General features: G+C 60.2%; 1 protein-coding gene and 1 pseudogene across 2 annotated transcripts in view; one reads left to right on the top strand and one right to left on the bottom strand.

Annotated features, from left to right (window-relative positions):
- Positions 1-4,184: 4,184 nt before the first annotated feature.
- Positions 4,185-11,858, bottom strand: LOC131759769 (serine/threonine-protein kinase TAO2-like; annotated as a pseudogene).
- Positions 11,853-17,064, top strand: part of TPCN2 (two pore segment channel 2) — a 31,852-nt gene continuing 26,640 nt past the window's right edge. The window contains exons 1-2 of one of the 2 annotated variants that reach the window (XM_059069328.2): positions 11,853-12,042; positions 16,687-16,751. In XM_059069328.2, coding sequence (XP_058925311.1) covers positions 11,931-12,042; positions 16,687-16,751 — 177 coding nt within the window. In that variant the 5' untranslated portion in view covers positions 11,853-11,930. The remainder of the gene's footprint in view (positions 12,043-16,686; positions 16,752-17,064) is intronic. The other variant, XM_067037793.1, reaches the window with a different exon arrangement.

A 17,064-nucleotide genomic window follows, 5' to 3' on the forward strand; every position in this document is an offset into this window, starting at 1 on the left:
TAAATTTTTTTTTTCCATGTGCTTTTAGAAATCATTTGAAACTGTTAGGAGGAGCATCTTTTGTCTAATTCAGTAGTACCTAGGCCAGTTCCTGGCATGCAGGAGGCCCTCAACAGATGCATGGATGAATGAGTGAGTGAATGAATTAAACCACAAAGCTACGTTGGCTTTATGGGCACATAAACCATGGGCACATGTTTTCTGCTCCTGCAGGTGACAGGGGAGACCCAGCCCCATGGTGGGCGCTGGCCTGAACTGACCAGGAAGGAAATGGAGATCAAGCAGCGTCAGGGGCAGGCCCAGGGTGCCCGGCCTCTGACGGTCATGGGCCCAGGCTGGCAAGACGTTTGGGCCCCTCTGGGGTCTCCTCCATGCCCCGGCAGCCTCTAATCCTATAAAACAGTGCAGAAACGTGCCAACGCGGTTGGCACATTGCCCAGAAGAACACTGATGGGGGGGGCCAGCATTCGGGAGCCGTGGGGGCATCTCTGTCATCCAAACCACATTTGGTGCGTCCGGCGGGTGGGTATCTTGGGAGAGAAAGCTCTCTGTTGATGCTGCGAGCCACCGACAGTGGCCCTGGTACGGCGTGAAGGATGCCCAGGCTGACTCAAAGCCAGTGTCCCCACCAAGAGGACATCTTCCTCCACTGCAGGTTCTGGGGACAAGGACCACAAGAGCAATGCTGGAAAGGCAGCTGCAGAGGGTGGTGGGTGGACTCCTCGTTCATTTACGGTGTATGTGGGATAGGGGCTGGCAGGAGACAGGAGGACGCTGGCCCCTCTTGAATCTCAGGTCTGTTTCCTTGCCTGGGCGCAGGGCAGGGGACAGAGTCTGCGCCAAGGATGCCCTTTCTCACCTGCTTTGTAAACCAGCGGCTCTGAGACTGCTCCATTGCAGGAGTGACGGATGTTGCTTCCAAGATTAGGTTCTAGAGGACCGTGATCTCCATCGCGTTCGTCTTCTCCGACTTTTCTCACTTTCTTGTTCTGATGAAGCCGGCTGCCCTGTTGTGAGCTGCCTTATGGAGAGGCCATGGGGCAGGGAACTGAGACCTGGGGTCTATCAGCCCGTGAGGAACTGCACCGAGCCCACAGCCGCTGGGGCTGAGTGAGCCCGGCCCCTGGGGAGGCCTGCAGCCCCTGCCACACCTTGACTGCAAGCCTGGAGAGACGCAGGCAGCCACCCAGCTAAGCTGTATTCGGATTCCAGTCTGGGAGAAACTGGGAGACCGCAAATGTCATTTTTTTTTTTTTTTTTTTTTTTGCGGTAAGCGGGCCTCTCACTGTTGTGGCCCCTCCCGCTGCAGAGCACAGGCTCCGGATGCACAGGCTCAGCGGCCACGGCTCACGGGCCCAGCCGCTCCGCGGCACGTGGGATCCTCCCGGACCCGGGCACGAACCCGCGTCCCCTGCATCGGCAGGCAGACTCTCAACCACTGCGCCACCAGGGAAGCCCCAACCGCAAATGTCATTTTAAACCATAATGTTTTGGGGTTACTTGTTATGCAGCCATAGATAACCAATACAAAGATTTCATTGAATGTGTCTTAGGAAAAACATAAGTAGCACGTGAAATTGGGTTTGGGACATTTATTGCTTGCAATGACACTAAGCAGGGAAAACCAATCCATTTAAATCAGTTTGAAGAGACTGATAAGATAAATAACGGGTGTGGGATGGTAGAAATCGGGAGGAGGAAGAAGATGACTGACTGAAGTTCCGTGAGCAACGAGATATTGACGGGAGGGTCACTGATGCCACAGCAGGTGCGTTCAGAGATAATTCTGGGTTGTGTCTGGGTGCAGCTGTCTACAGTGTGCAGCAAGGGCTGCCTCTTCCCAGGCTGAGTTCTGCTCTGCTGAGGGGGCTGAGGCTGCACAAGAGATCACCCCGGTTACTGCCCTTTCCACAGCCTACGCAGGGTGCAGCATCCCCAAGGGGGGAGGAATGGCTCTGTGGCCTCTTTGCTGTTGCCCAGTGTCCGGCGGGTTGAGGGGACCGAGGATCTGGGAACCCTGGTTCTAAGACAGCTTCTTTTTTGTTTTTTTTTAATTTTATTTTATTAAAAAAATTTTTTTTGGCCACACCACACGGCTTGTGGGATCTTAGTTCCCCGACCAGGGATTGAACCCACGCCCTCGGCCGTGAGAGCGCAGAGTCCTAACCACTGGACCGCCAGGGAAGTCCCTAGGGCAGCTTCTGGCTGTGGCCGTCACCTGCCTGTGGGCTGAGGACGAGGGACAGTAGGTCCACGGGAGGAAGGGGAAGGAGAGAGGAAGATGGGGGTAGGGGTGTCAGATGATGTCACTGTCACAGCCCGGGTTTCTTGCAGGCCTGCTTCCTGGTCTGCGGCACCAGAAAGACCCATGGGCAGAGCTGGGAGGAGGCCTGGTGCCCTCATCCAACGTCAGCCACAGACAAGGGGAGAGGTTGGCAGAGCCTTTGTCACCTCTGGTCTCAGTTTCCCCATCCCATGGCATTTTGGGGGGTGTGGCCAGAGCCCACTGAGTCTGCATCCCTTCCTCCAAGCCTGTCACAGCATCCTCTTTTCCAGTTCCATCTGTGTCCTCCACTGGACCAGACAGACGCGGAGCTCCGAGGGCCAGCTGGCCCCTGACACTGAGTGCCTGACATGTCTCACCTTGCTTGTACCCTCCCAACAGCTGTGTGAGGCTGGTGTAATTCTCCCCCCGCCGTACAGATGGGGAAACAGGCTCAGAGAGGGGACACGGCATGCCTACGGTCTCAGAGCTGGGCCAGCCTAGGGGTGGAGGGAAGGAGCAGAGTCAGGGTGCCGGCACCCCAAAGCGCCTGTTTTGTTCACTGCTGTATCCCAGCACCCAGACTGCTGTCTGGCGCGCAGTGGGTGCTCAGTAGACACTTGTTGGGCGGGACCGGCTGAGTGATGGCTCCTGGTCTACCTCACAGAGAGGCTGGGTCTTGAGGAGGCAGCTCACCCGGGGGCTGGACCTCAGCGGAGGTTGCATTGCCTCTAGGGGGGCTGTGTATGCCCAGAGAGCGCTGAGCGCCAGTGCCATCCCCTTCATGCCTCACAGCGGTCTTGGTTTTGTCATGATCCCACTTCACAGAAGAGGAAACTGAGGCACGCAGAGGGGCTGTGACTTGCCTGAGGTCACATCGAGGCCAGGCTGGTGCCCCTCTGGTTTCACTCCCAGGCCAGCTCTGCTCCCTTGGCCCTGTCCCCCTCAGTCAGTGCCCTGGGCTCCAGGAGACCCACACATGGGACCACCAGGCTGTCGTGAGGACCCGGCTGCCCAGAGGGCCCCGCCAGCCCTTTCTCTCCCCACGGGCACCTCCAAGCACGAGGCTGACTTACTTATTGAAAGCCAGTAGAGGACATGGCGCAGAGGCCATCTGTCTGCACCCCAGGGTCAGTTTGGTTGTACAGGGGCATACACTGGCATCTGAGAAACCTTGTTTCTCTCTCCCCTTTTATGAGCACTCCTTCTGTTAACCCCACCTGCATCCAAACCAGCCTTGACTGACTGCATAAAGTCCATGTAAATGCTTACACGGCACCGCATTCCACTCAGGCCTCATGAGTTTGTACGAACATCAAAGGGATTCTTTTTTACGCGGGCCTCTCACTGCCGTGGCCTCTCCCGCCGTGGAGCACAGGCTCCGGACGTGCAGGCCCAGCAGCCATGGCCCACGGGCCCAGCCGCTCCGCAGCATGTGGGATCTTCCCGGGCCAGGGCACGAACCCGCGTCCCCTGCATCGGCAGGCGGACTCTCAACCACTGCGCCACCAAGGAAGCCCCAAAGGGATTCTTTAATTGCAGTAAAGACGAGTCCTTGGGGGATGGGTCATTTTTGCAAAGGGCTGTGTGCATCTATTATTTCCTTTTTTAAGAACAAAAGTGTCTTGGGCTTCCCTGGTGGCGCAGTGGTTGAGAGTCCGCCTGCCGATGCAGGGGACGCGGGTTCGTGCCCTGGTCTGGGAAGATCCCACGTGCCGTGGAGCGTATGGGCCCGTGAGCCATGGCCGCTGAGCCTGTGCGTCCGGAGCCTGTGCTCCGCAACGGGAGAGGCCACAACAGTGAGAGGCCCGTGTACCGCAAAAAAGAAAAAAAAAAGAAGGCTTATTGTTTTCTAGGTTTTATTTATTTATTTATTATTATTATTATTTTTTTACAGTTCTGCTCAGGTATTTTTTTGTGTTGTCTTTTTTCTTTTTTTGGTGGGGGAAAGGTTGGAAGGGAGACAGAAAAACAAAAGCAAAGAGAGAAAAAATCCCCACATGACTCTTCCCACACACTGCCAGCCCTGGTCCCGGCCTGAGTCGATGAGGGTGAGGATGGGCGCACAGGGGGGAGAACAGCAACAACTTAGGGTGAGGGGGGAGCATCAGGAGAACCCCAAATATAATCTCCGGACTCCACAGCAGAGGACGCTGCCGGTCTAGAGGCCCAAAGGGCTAGGGGTGAGGCGGGGAAGCATGCCGAGGCAGGAGAGGTGAAGGGCAGGAGAGGACTGGGACTGGAGAAACTTCACTGAGTAGTGGGTGGTAAAGTGCATTTTCAATGCTCTAGATCTGGGCTGGGTAGGAGCTAGAGTTGGTCACCTCCAGGGATGCAGGGCCCCGGAACTGGCGGGTTCGGGATCTCCGCGCAGCTAGAGTCCCTGGTGGTGGCTGGTGTGAAGCAGGGAGGCTTAGCCGGCGCTGGCCGCGTGGTAGCAGCCAGGGGATATGGCTGGGCCGCTCACGGCCAACCAGCCAGTGTGTGGATGGCCCAGCGGGGCAGGCGGGTGGCTCAACCCTGGCTGGCCTGTACCAGGAGCCAGTTCCAGCCCTTGCACGGGGCCCAAAACCTTGCCTACAGGGCTAGTGGGTGTTGGATAGTGGATTATCCCACTGGGGCCCAGGGATAGGCAGGCGGCTGCGGAAGCCATCCATCCTCGTTGGTCTTGGGGTAGAGTGCAAATAGGCCCAGGCCCCCCACGGCCCTATAGGGCCCCGAAGGTCATGGGCGACAGACGCAGCAGAGCTCGCAACCAGAGTCGAGAGATGCCCCGGCGCATCCGGGGGCCCTGCAGCCGCACCCATTTGCCCCCGGCTTCCAGAGCTGCCTGAGGTAGAGCCAGGCCTGGCCAGGCTAGGAGGCAGGCAGCCCCAAGACCCAGAGGGACACCCATGAGGCCTCGGCGTCAGCTCCGACTGAGGACAGCCCCCAGTGCAGTGCCCTGAGCCAGCAGTAGGAATAGACGGGGGGGGGGGGGCGGGTGGGCGGGTGCAGAGCTGTACAGAGCAGTAGGTAGGAGCCCCCCAGGCCCACCAGCCCCACCTTGAGGGCCAGCAGGGCTGCCTGCAGGCCACCACACCCCTGGCCGCCAGCCCTGGGAATGGCAGCAGATGTACCAGGAGCAGGAGGCCGGAGGAGGATCCCGCTGCAGAGGAGGGTCCAGCCAAGAGGCCCCGGGACAAGAGTCCAGGGAGCTGGCTAGCAGGGCTGGGCCTCGGATGTGCAGGAGGGGGTTTGGGGGCGATGTCTGGTGAGGGACAGATGCATCCAGGATCCCTCGGGGTCCTAAACGGAGCCCCCCCCCCCTCCTCCTCAGGGACTGCAGTCACTGTTGGACCCTGGACCCAGCCAAGCTCAAACTCCTCCTCCAGGAGGCTACCATCCTCCTTTGCCTACAACCTCCACATTCCCCGGATCCCTCCTGGCCTATGGTGCTCCTCTCCCGGGGCGCCGGGGACGGAACTCTAAGCTCCTCTAGCTCCTCCTCAGGTGGCCCCCAAACTTTCTCATCAACGAAACTCCTCTGTTTCTGTGGACTTGGACTGGGGTTCCTGATTCTTCCCCCAATATCCTCTGCTCTCCTGGCTCCTAGGCAGCCCCTTCCTTCCCCAGAATCCTCCTCTCTGGAACTGCTTCCTCCTCCTCTCCCAGGATTCTTCTCCTTTTTAAAAAAATTTACTTATTTTATTTTATTTTTGGCTGTGTCGGGTCTTCGTTGCTGTGCGCAGGCTTTCTCTAGTCGTGGCAAGCGGGGGCTACTCTTCGTTGTGGTGTGCGGGCTTCTCATTGCGGTGGCTTCTCTCGTTGCGGAGCACGGGCTCTAGGCACACGGGCTTCAGTAGTTGTGGCTCACGGGCTCTAGAGCACAGGCTCAGTAGTTGTGGCGCACGGGCTTAGTTGCTCCGTGGCATGTGGGATCTTCCCGGACCAGGGCTCGAACCCGTGTCCCCTGCATTGGCAGGTGGATTCTTAACCACTGTGCCACCAGGGAAGCCCTCCCAGCATTCTGTGGTCTGCCTCCTGGCCAGATTAGCAGGGCTGCTCTTCTTTAAGGGTGCCTGCGTTAGGTGGTCCCAGAGCCCCAGGAGCAGGGAGCGGGAGGCCCCGGGGAACGCTGGCCTGCACGTACTTTGGGGCTCTTGGGCTGCTGGCGAACCTGGGCCGCGTGCTCTGCCGCACCTTGCTCACGCCGCTCACTGTTCTCCAGCTGGTTGCCCAGCTCTGTCTGGTGCTGCAGGCGGGTGAGCTCAGCCCGTGCGCGCTGTACGGCCTGGAGCTGCCGTAGCTCCGGCTCCCGTGTGGCCTCACGCTGCCGTAGCGGCAACACACGCTCCAAGTCCTTCTGTGTCTGTTTCTTGCTCAAGTCCCGAGGCAAAAGAGAGGCAGGGCCCAGAAACTGGTCCGAAAGCCTTGTTGGTGTCAAGGAAGTGAGAGCGCCAGGACTCCTTGGGAGAGGGAGCCGAGGGTGGGAGATGCGGGGTGCAGAGGAGAGGTGAAAGGGGGGAGCCAAGCTCCTGGCGGGCATGGGAACTCTAGCAGGGTCTGGTGGGCACGAGAAGCGAAAGAGGTGTTGGAAAGAAGCCGAGCCATAACACGAATGAGGGCAGAGGGGAAAGGCAACCACAAGTGAGGCAAATGGAGAAGGATGTAGGTGTCTGGGATCTGGGAGGGGAACGGGGGGGGGGGGCCTGCCTCTCGAAGCGGGTCCTGGTCCAGGCTGTGACGAGCCTGCAGCATCTCGCGCCTGTCCTGGCGACACTGCAGCTCAAAGTCCCGGCGCCCAGCGTCCTCCTCCGCCTGGCGCTGCTGTAGCTACTCCTTCGGTCGCAAAAGCCACCCAGCCTTCTCCCGCTTGGGTGTGCTGGGCTTCTCCCGGACAGCAAGGAGCTCAGGGCCCGCCTCACCTGCCATCAACCCCACCCACCGCTGCGGCCCTATCCCACCTCCTTCAGCTGCTTCCGAAGCTTGTAGCTTTGCCTCTGCGCCTCCGGCGGGGCAGCCGGCTCGTCTCCCGCTGCCCGAGGACGTGCTGCTGGCACTTACCCTCCTCAGCCTGGCCAGCTCGTCGCTCCGCCTCCTCCCCGGTAGCCTGGTGCCACCTTGGCAGCTTTTTGGCCTCAGCCCCAAAGCCAGCCCGCTGCGCCTCGAGCTCCTGCTCCTGAGGCCCAGCCCTCACCCTCGTCTCCGATGCCGGCAGCACTTTCTGGCGCCGTTGTCGCCTCCGTCTGCAGCGGCTGCCGCAGGGCCGAGCCCTGCTCGGGCTCCCGGGTGTGACGGCGGCCGAGCAGGCAGGCAGTACGGAGGCTGGCGGAGCGGTTCCGGCCGCGCCAGCAGGCCCATCGGCAGGCAGAAGAGGTGGTAGACGTGGGACCCGGGGCTGCATGCGGCTGGAGGGGGCCCGGGCTCATCTCTGGCGGGTAGGGGACGTCACGGAGGCTGTCAGAGCCCGGCAGCCGGTGGATGATGGAGCTGTGGGAGATGATGGCGGACTCGCCCTCCTGCATCGCGGAGGGCGTCTCCCGCCCGGGGTTCCAGGGCCTCGCGCCTCTTTGTCAGAGGCGTCCGCCAGGCTGTGGACCGAGCTCTCTAGACCGGCCCGCGTCTCGGCCCGCTGCATGGAGGGCTCGGCCTCCTCCTCCCCTGGGGCCTCGGCGCCAGGGCCACCGGCGCCTCTTGCAATAGTATCTTCTTCATCTGGCAGTGCTGCAGGTTGCCGAGCTCCCCGAACGGCATCCTGGCTCCTCTGGATTAAGTCCACGATGATTGCGGGTGGCTGCTCCCGGAGCACAAAGCGCTGCTTCACAAGAACCTCTGAGGTTGGTCTGTCTTGGGGGATTTTCTGAAGGCAGGAGCGGACAAAATTCCGGAAGTACTCAGACCAGTGTCCTGGCTGGAGCACGGGGTCTCGCCGTGTGCAGTGTGGTATAAGGCACTGGTCGCATTCACGTGAAACAGCGATGGTTTCCGTTCCGCCAGCTCGGTGCAGGTTATGCCTGAGGACCGAGACATCCACCCTGCCACCTCACTGCCCCCTCATCCATTGCCAGGATCCCTTCTGGAGCCATCCAGTATGGGCCCCCCACGAAGGAGTTGGCAGGTGCATGGCGGATGCAGAGCCGAAGTCCCCCAGTTTCACTAAGCCTGGCTCTGACAGCGGGATGTTTCCAGCCTCATGTCCTTACGGGTCTCACATTGTGGGAGTGCACATAAGCCGGGCTGTGAGGGGCCCTGTGCTTGACAGCTGCAATCTCCATCTCCTGAAGGGGCTTCTTGTGCACTTCTAGAAGGTCAGAAGCTGAGCCCACGAGATACTCCAGCACCACCCAGGCCATGGGCTTCCTCAGGCCACAGCCCCGGTACTGAATGGCATCGGGGCGCCAGAACTTCTGCAGGAACCGCACCTCCTTGATGCCCTGCCGTTTCTCCTTTGACTGCTTCGCACTGTAGGACAGTCTTCCGGACGCCCACGGCAAAGTACACGGCTCCAAAGCTGCCGTGGCCAATTTCCCGGAGGTCAGAGAAGAGCTTTTCCAGGTCGTCCTTGAAGAAGAGCTCAGCCACGTCGGGGTCCTTCAGGCTCCCGGCCCGGCATGGTGGCCCCGAGAGTGGGGCTTGGCCTACTAGGGGTCACTCTGGTGCCCAGAGCCTCCACCTCCTCCTGGGGTCCGCCAACGGCTCTGCCAAGCAGGGAGAGGGGCAAGGAGACCTTTCCCCTTGCCACCTCTTCCCCCATCCACCCGCCCCTTCCTGAGGGGCCGGCGAGGAAGCTTCCCCTGGAGGGGACAGGGTGACGACGTGGTCTGACCTCGCGGTCCAGTCCTCCTCCTCCTCCTCCTCGAGGGCGCTGGTTGCTGAATCCCGGATTTCTGATTGTGGGCTCTGAACCCCAGATATTTGAATGGGGGGGAGGCTGAATCTGATATTTGAACTCGTGGGGAACGAACCCTGGATACTGGTGCACGCAGGGTCCTGAACCCCAGATATTTGAAATCCTGTGAAACAGAGCCCCAGGTTTAGAGAGGAGTCTCAGACATCTGGAATCTCAGGAGCTGAGACCCGGATATTTGAGAGGCGTGGGGTCAGGCCTGGAAATTTGGGACAGAGGGGACTGAGCCCCAGATCTTTGGCCACTGATAGGTGGCCTACCCCGAGGACTTCCGACGGCACAGCCCCTCTCACACCGGAGTCCAAGGGTGAGAGTTCCCACTCCCGCCCCTGCCCCCTCCCTTTCCCTTTCTCTCTCCCGAGGACAGCAGAAAGATTGTAGCTGAGGGTGGTCCTGATACCCTCTGCCCCTCTCCTCTTCTCGGTCTTGGCCTCCCTCCTCACCACAGCCCCAGTCCCGTCCCAGGGTCCCTCTCCGTCTTCCTCCCAATTCCAAGATGGAGACAGGGCGGAAGCCTTTTCTAGGTTTTAAACTGCATGCAGGTTGTTTAAGAAAAAAACAAAGCAAACCCATGAACGCATTGGAGCTTTGCTTTGAGCATTCATTATTCATATTTCTTTTGTGTACTTCTCGTTCTTACCCTTTGCCCCTTTCCCACCAAGGGGGAGTTTAGTCTTTTTCTTATTGATTAAAAAAAAATTAATTTATTTATTTGGCTGCCTCAGGTCTTTTAGTTGTGGCATGCAGGAACTTTGTTGCAGCATGCAGGCTTCTCTAGTTGTGGTGCACGGGCTCCAGAGCGCGTGGGCTCCGTAGTTGTGGCAGGCAGGCTTAGTTGCCCCGTGGCATCTTAGTTCCCGGACCAGGGCTCGAACCTGCATCCCCTGCATTGGCAGGTGGATTCTTAACCACTGCGCCACCAGGGAGGTCCCTCTTACTGATTTTTTTCTCTTTTTTTTAACATCTTTATTGGAGTATAATTGCTTAACAATGGTGTGTTAGTTTCTGCTTTAGAATCTCTTACTGATTTTTAAGAGCTCTATGGGAGGCAGAATTATGGGCCCCATGACCTCTCCCCCCACCACCATGCTTGTGGTTACAGTCAGTTAGACGGCAAAAGAGATTTTGCAGATGTAATTAAGGGTACTAATCAGCTGTTTTGTTTTGTTTTTTTTTCGGTATGCAGGCCTCTCACTGTTGAGGCCTCTCCCGTTGCGGAGCACAGGCTCCGGACGCGCAGGCTCAGCGGCCATGGCTCATGGGCCCAGCCGCTCCGCGGCATGTGGAATCCTCTCAGACCAGGGCACAAACCCGCGTCCCCTGCATTGGCAGGCGGATTCTCAACCACTGTGCCACCAGGGAAGCCCTAATCAGCTGATTTTAAACTAAGAAGATTATCCTGGATTATCCCATGTGTCCAGTGTAATCACATGAGCCCTTCAAAGCAAAGAGATGCTGCAGAGGGGGAGGTCAGAAGGATCGGAAGCACCTTGCTGCATCTCGAGGCATCTCATTCAAAGCATGGGAGGATTCAGTGCTCTCTTCCTGGCTCCGATGATGGGGGGGGGGGGCATAAATAAAGGAATGCAGTAGCCTCTAGGAGCCGAGAATGACCCCTAGCCAACATCCAGCAAGAAATGGGTACCTCAGGGCTTCCCTGGTGCCACAGTGGTTAAGAATCCGCCTGCCACTTCCGGGGACACGGGTCTGAGCCCTGGTCCAGGAAGATCCCACATGCCATGGAGCAACTAAGCCTGTGCACCACAACTACTGAGCCCACGCGCCAGAACTACTGAAGTTCGCACGCCTAGAGCCCGTGATCCACAACAAGAGAAGCCACCGCAAGGAGAAGCCTGCGTGCCGCAAGGAAGAGTAGCCCCTGCTCACCGCAACTAGAGAAAGCCCGTGCATAGCAACGAAGACCCAACACAGCCCAAAATAAATACATTTATAAAAAAGAGGAGAAATGGGTACCTCAGTCCTAGCCCCATGGCAGTGAATCTGCCACCTACCTGGATGAGTCTAGCCCAGGTGGGCTGAAACCTTGATTGGCCTCCTGAGGCCTTGAGATGAGAACCCTGGCCAGCCACTGGACTTCTGACCTCCAGGACTTAGAGATAGTAAGTGGGAGTTGTTTTAAGCTAAATTTGTGGTAATGTGTCACTGCAGCAATAGAAAAAAAGCTCTTTACATATTAATGTTGGAAATACTTTTTATATATAGCATAAATATTTTTTTCAAATGTGTCACTTGTCATTATAAACTTTACCCTCAATTATACTTAACCTCCCTAATTTCATTATCAGAGGGTAAACTCATTTTCCATTTTGGTGGATGACCTTTGGCATCACTCCCATGTACCCAAAAGTCACATGCAAAACACAGATTCCTGGGCCCTGCCCCGAGTTTCCGATTCTGCGGGTCTGAGGGGGCCCAAGAATGTGCATTTCTAACCCGTGCCCACGTGATGCTGACGGAGCTGGCCCGGGACCACCCTTTCAGAAGGCCTTCCTTCCAGCCCTAGGAGGGTCCTTAGAGCCCCTCCCTGACGGAAGGAAGCTGAGCCCCACCCACCGGGAGGCGTGGTCGGATAAAAGCCCCCGCCTCCAAGAGCAAGATCTCCGTCTTCATTGGCTGGTAGGAAGGAGCGTCTCGTACCTCACAGGGCTGTCCCCGCCTCCTCCCGAACCCCGGGGGCGGGGACATTGCGCCTGCGCAGTGGAGCTCGGCGCTCGCGTTTTGTGCTTGTGTGAGGTCCGGGTGAGCGGCTGTGACCCCATGGCGGACCCCCGGGAGGAATCGGAGCCCCTTCTGAGCCGGACCCGCGGCGCCAGTGGCCGCGATTCCCCGGCGGGCGTACCCTCCTGTCACAGCGTCCAAGTCGGCCCTGGTGAGCTGCGGCCTGTGGAGGGGCCGGGCCGCGCAGGGATGGCGCGTAGGGGTCCCGCCGGCCCGCGCCGCGTCACTGCTGTCCCTGCGGGCGCGCCCCGCTCCCCCGGCCGGGGTCCGAGCGGGCCCGGGCCGCGCCGCGCCAGGGAGCCGCCTTCCCGAGGGCGGGGCGGCTGCGCCGTGCGGACCCCGGCCCCGGCCAGGGCGCGGGCTTCAGCCAGATTCTGCGGGGTCGCGCCCTGCCCCCGACCAGTCGGGCTGAGAGGCCTCGCTCAGCCCAGGGGCAGCCAGCCTCCTGCAGCCCCCTCGGCGCGCCCGGGGCCTCGTGCTTTCCGTGAATCGCCTTGGTGATTCCTAGGAGGAAGCAGTTCCGTTTTCCCCAGTTCTTACTGGGGAAAGTGAGGCACAGAGAGGGGCGTTCCCCTACCCAAGGTCACACAGCCAGGAAGTAGCCGAGGTGGGATTCGAACCTAGCTGGGAGTGAACTGTGAGGCTCCTCCTTCAGCGTCGGCTTGGGGCAGGCCTCCCCAGACCCGGGCAGCTTCCTTCCTTCCTTCTCTGCAGCTCCATCCTGCTCTTCCTGTTTACCCGCAGAGAGATTGCAGAATCCCAAGGAGGGTGAGGAGGGTGAAGTCCTTCTGTCCCTGGCAGACCCCAAGGGCACCGGGTGCTGGGTTAGGGATGGAAGGGCCTCAGCCTCGTTTTGCAGAGGGGGAAACTGAGGCCCAGAGAGTGTCCAGGACCTGTCCAAGGAAATAGACCTGGGATCTGTCTCAGCCGCTGCAGGCACCCCCACTGGGTGCTCCTTCCGGGCCACCTTCTGTCTCTGGGCTCACTTTCCTCCTCTGTTGGGGAGGGGTCCACAGTGTGTGCCTGTCCTGGGATTATTGGGGCCGGTCCCTGGCAGGAGATGGAAAACGTGCCCACCTGCCCATCTCAGAGGCTGTCCTGGGAAAGTTCTCCGTCCAGTCCGTGCCAGAACTCCCGGGGTTCTGGTCGTGGTGGCATTCAGGGGATGCAGCCTTTGCGTCGGGAGGCCACCTCCCGGCTCTGTGACCTTGGCAGGTTGCCTAACCTTTCTGAGTCTCAATAAAAGGGGGGTGGTCGGGGTGTTGTGAGGATTCAGAGAGAGTCCAGGTGGCAGAGCGGGTGCGCGTCAGTGCTGGTGGCCATTCTGGGTGGAGAACCGTGATCACTGCAGGTCCAGCCCAGGGAGAGTGCATGGAGGGCAGATGAGACCCACGCGAGAGACAGGTGCCGGGGCAGGCAGTTTGGCTGGTGAGGGGGGACCCTGGGGACGGCTTTTAGGTCCCGACGCCGTGGCCTTGGTGCGGGCTTCTGAGGACATGCACAGGACACTCTGTGTTCTGGATTTCCCTGGTCAGGCTGTCCAGCCAGGCTCTGCAGACCCTCGTTCAGTTTCTGCCCAGCTCCCGTGCGGGGCTCCTGGATGGGGCCCTGAGCTCAGGGTCCGCCTGTCCGCAGCTAGCTGGACTCTCCTACCGACAAGGGTGGGGGAGGGCTGCTGCTGGGTGCCCCGTGGACCCCAGTGGGCCCGGTGGTCAGGTCCAGACCCAGCCCCACCTCATGGGCCATGACCACAGGGTGGGGATAGTCCTTTTCCTGTTCCTGGTCAGGGAATTACCCTCTTGCTGGTTATGGAAAAGTCAGAGGACAAGGGGTCACTGTGCCATAGAAGGGGCTTTGAGAACAACAGTAATAGCAAATGTTTATGAAGAGCTTACTGTGCATAGCACTTCAGCTACAGTAACCCATTCAGCCTGCCCATCAGTCCTGTTGTGTAGGGCCCGCAGGAACTGAGGCACAGAGAGGGTAAGGGGCTTGTCCAGGGACACAGAGGCAGCTAGTCAGGACCCCACCCAGGTACTGGGGAGTGGGCAGGGGCTGGAGCCAAGGGGGAGGGGGGTTTATTCTGGGATGTTGGGGAGGGTAGACTTGGGGTAGGGGGACCAGTGCAGGGCTGAGGTGTTTGAGCCCCCATGTCCTCTGTGCTCCAACATTCTATAGTGGTGGGGGGCTGCTGACAGCTGATCGCCACCCGAGGCAATGAGTCCCCAGACGCCAAGCTGGGGGACAGTGCTCCTGGTAGGGCTGACAGCCTGGGAGGCTTTGGAGAGCTTGGCCTTGGCGGAGCCAAGTTCCGGGTGAGTGGCATGGAGGGCACAGGGTGGAGGAAGCAGCAGGGGAGCTGCCGGACTGGGGGCGGAGTGTGGACTTTCTCCTGGAGCAGTGGGGACCCACGGAAAGCTGTGATTGCCATCTGAGGGTGTGTGACGGGATCCCTCCGGCCACCGCAGCATGGGAAAGGGAGGCCGGTGTCGGGGCCGCGGAGCCGCGTGGGATGGCTTTCCGGAGGTTTGGTGCCTTGAGGGCCGGGTGGCCAGAGGAAGCCCCTTCGCTGCCCCCAGTCCTGGCCCTGGAGCGAGCTCTGGGGGCCCTGGCTGCCTGTCTCTGCTTATCCAGGAAGCTCGTCTCCTTGGATCTCTCCAGGCTGAGTCCCATTCTCACCCGGGGATTTGGTGACATGGGGCCTCTCGTGTCCCCTCAGACCACCCTGCCCTCCCAGGCGCCCCTCGGCTGTTCACTCAGTCGACCAGTGGGACTTGCGGGCTGCTGTGTGCTGAGCCCCATGCTGTCCTGGGCTCTGTGGGTATAGCAGGGAACAAAACAGGGTGCCTTCACATCACAGCGTTCCCGGGACGCTTCCAGGGGAAGCAAGCAGTCGCCACCCTCAGAGCCTCCGTGGGGGAACTTTTCAGCCCCTCATGTGAGCATGGAGGTCATCCGTGGGGGGAATCTGAGGCCCAGACGGACAAGGCTGCTGTTTCTGGGTGACACACAGCAAGGCGATGGCAGAGACAGGACAGAGTCCAGCCCCCTGTCTCTGTCCAGGGTCCCCCACGTCCCCGGTGGGCACAGGCCCCGAGGACAGCGGCAGCTGCGTCCCTGGGGTCGGAAGGCAGAGGGGCCAGGGGCCCGGAGCTCTGCGCAGGTGCCCGGCCTCCCCCGCCTCTGGCCTCCGCATCTCTCGGTACCGGTTAAGGGCGGTTTGGGCAGCTGCTGGGCTCAAGGGCAGATGTGAAAGTAGAATCTTCAACAGAAATGGTGGCAGGCCTGCGCACCTCATTTCCAAGCCCGGATCTGCGAGCTGCTGGGGGCTGTGTGCCGGCTCTACTCCCCCAGGGGCCTGGGCTGCACCCTCTCCGGGGCCTCTCTGGGGGGTCCTTTGTCCTGTGCGCTGTGGCTCCTCATGTCTTTCTTGGCCCTTTACATCAGGCTTCTGTGCAAAGCTGCCCACCATGCAGTGGGCAGAACCCTAGGCCGAGGTGACAGACCAGAGGTTTGAGCCACGCGACTTGTCCTGAAGGCCCCTCCTAGTCAGAGAGCTGCACCACCCCAGCCTCCCTTGCCCCGAGGACCCCAGTCCCTGGTTGGTGAAGGTTCCCTCGGTTCCCGCTCTCGGGGTGACTCGGTTATGGTCGCCTGGCCCTGTGGGCCCGTGGCACGAGCAGGGGCCACGATGGCCTCAGAAGGTCCTTCTTAGTGCTCAGTACTTGGTGGAGGGTCACGCGGCGCCTCAGGCTTCTAGACGTCACCTTCCTGTGTGAGTGTTAAGTCCGCGATCTTGCTCGGTGAGGGCGCAGGCCGGTAGCGCTGCCTCATCTTACAGTTGCGTAAGCTGGGGTGCAGCGTCCTGACAAAGGTCACCTGGAGGCCGGTGGTGGGACGGGGCAGCGGGTGGCGGTGAGCACGTTCCGTGTGCCGGGCCGGCCCTGGGGGTCCTGCACTGCATTGGGGGCCAAGCTGTGTGGCTCTTAACACCCCCATTTGACAGGAGGAGATGCGCACAGTGAGCTTAAGCCCACGGCCCTGAGCCTTGGAGCCTGTAGGTGGGGAGCCGGGGTCTGAGCCCCCTGAGCCTGGTTCTGTCTCGCTGGCTGATTTGGGCCCTCCGTCACTCCACCCCAGCGGGTGGGGACCGTGGGAGCTCCTCGTCCTCTGGGCCCGGAGCCCGTGCTCAGACCCTGCCCCACCTGGGGCCCAGCACTCGGGGGTCCTGCCCTGTGGGCGTGCGCGTGCGCACACACGCACACACACACAGTGCATGCACGGACACACACACACACACAGCGCACGTGCGGACGGACACACACACAGAGCGCACGCGCACACAGAGACACACGCACACACAGAGCTCACGCACACACACACACAGACACACACACGCACACACACACAGTGCATGCATGGACACGCACACACACACAGCGCACGTGCGGACACACACACACACAGAGCGCACGCGCACACAGAGAAACACGCACACACAGAGCGCACGCACACACACACAGACACACACAGAGCGCATGCACACGCACACACACACACAGCTCACGCACGCACACACACAGACACACGCACACACACACACAGAGTGCATGCACACACACAGCGCACGCACGGACACACACACACACGCACACACACACACACGCTGCCGGGCAAGAGGCGTCTCGTTCCAGAGCCTTGGAAAGCCGGGTTCTTGCCTTGCTCTCGGTGGCCCTGTAGCGGGTGAGTGCCTCCCGAGCCCCCTCCTCACCCGACCTGTCCCCTCCACCCGCAGGTGCCGTGGCCGGGCGGGATCTGTGCTTGGACCAGGCCGTGGTCTTCATCGAAGATGCCATCCAGGTGGGCGGCGCCTGCTCCCGGCGGCTCGTCCCCTGGGGCTCGTGGGGACTGCACGACGGCTGCCCCACCGGCCCCTTCGCTCCTGCCATCCTGGGGCCAGGGCTGCGGTGGTTGCTGCACCGTGTGGTCATTGTAGCTGCGACGACTGGGCTTTGGGGCATGGTCCCCTCGAGTCCCTCTTAAGGAGACATGTGCTGGGTGCTCTTCGGGGTCCCTCGTCCCTCATTTCACTGATTCACCACCTGCCGAGGGCCTGTCGTGTGCTGCCCTGATCTCGGTCCCGTGAAAGATGCCCAAAGGTGGCAAGACCTTC

The sequence above is a fragment of the Kogia breviceps genome, chromosome 7, assembly GCF_026419965.1.
Source record: "Kogia breviceps isolate mKogBre1 chromosome 7, mKogBre1 haplotype 1, whole genome shotgun sequence".
NCBI classification, from domain to species: domain Eukaryota; kingdom Metazoa; phylum Chordata; class Mammalia; order Artiodactyla; family Physeteridae; genus Kogia; species Kogia breviceps.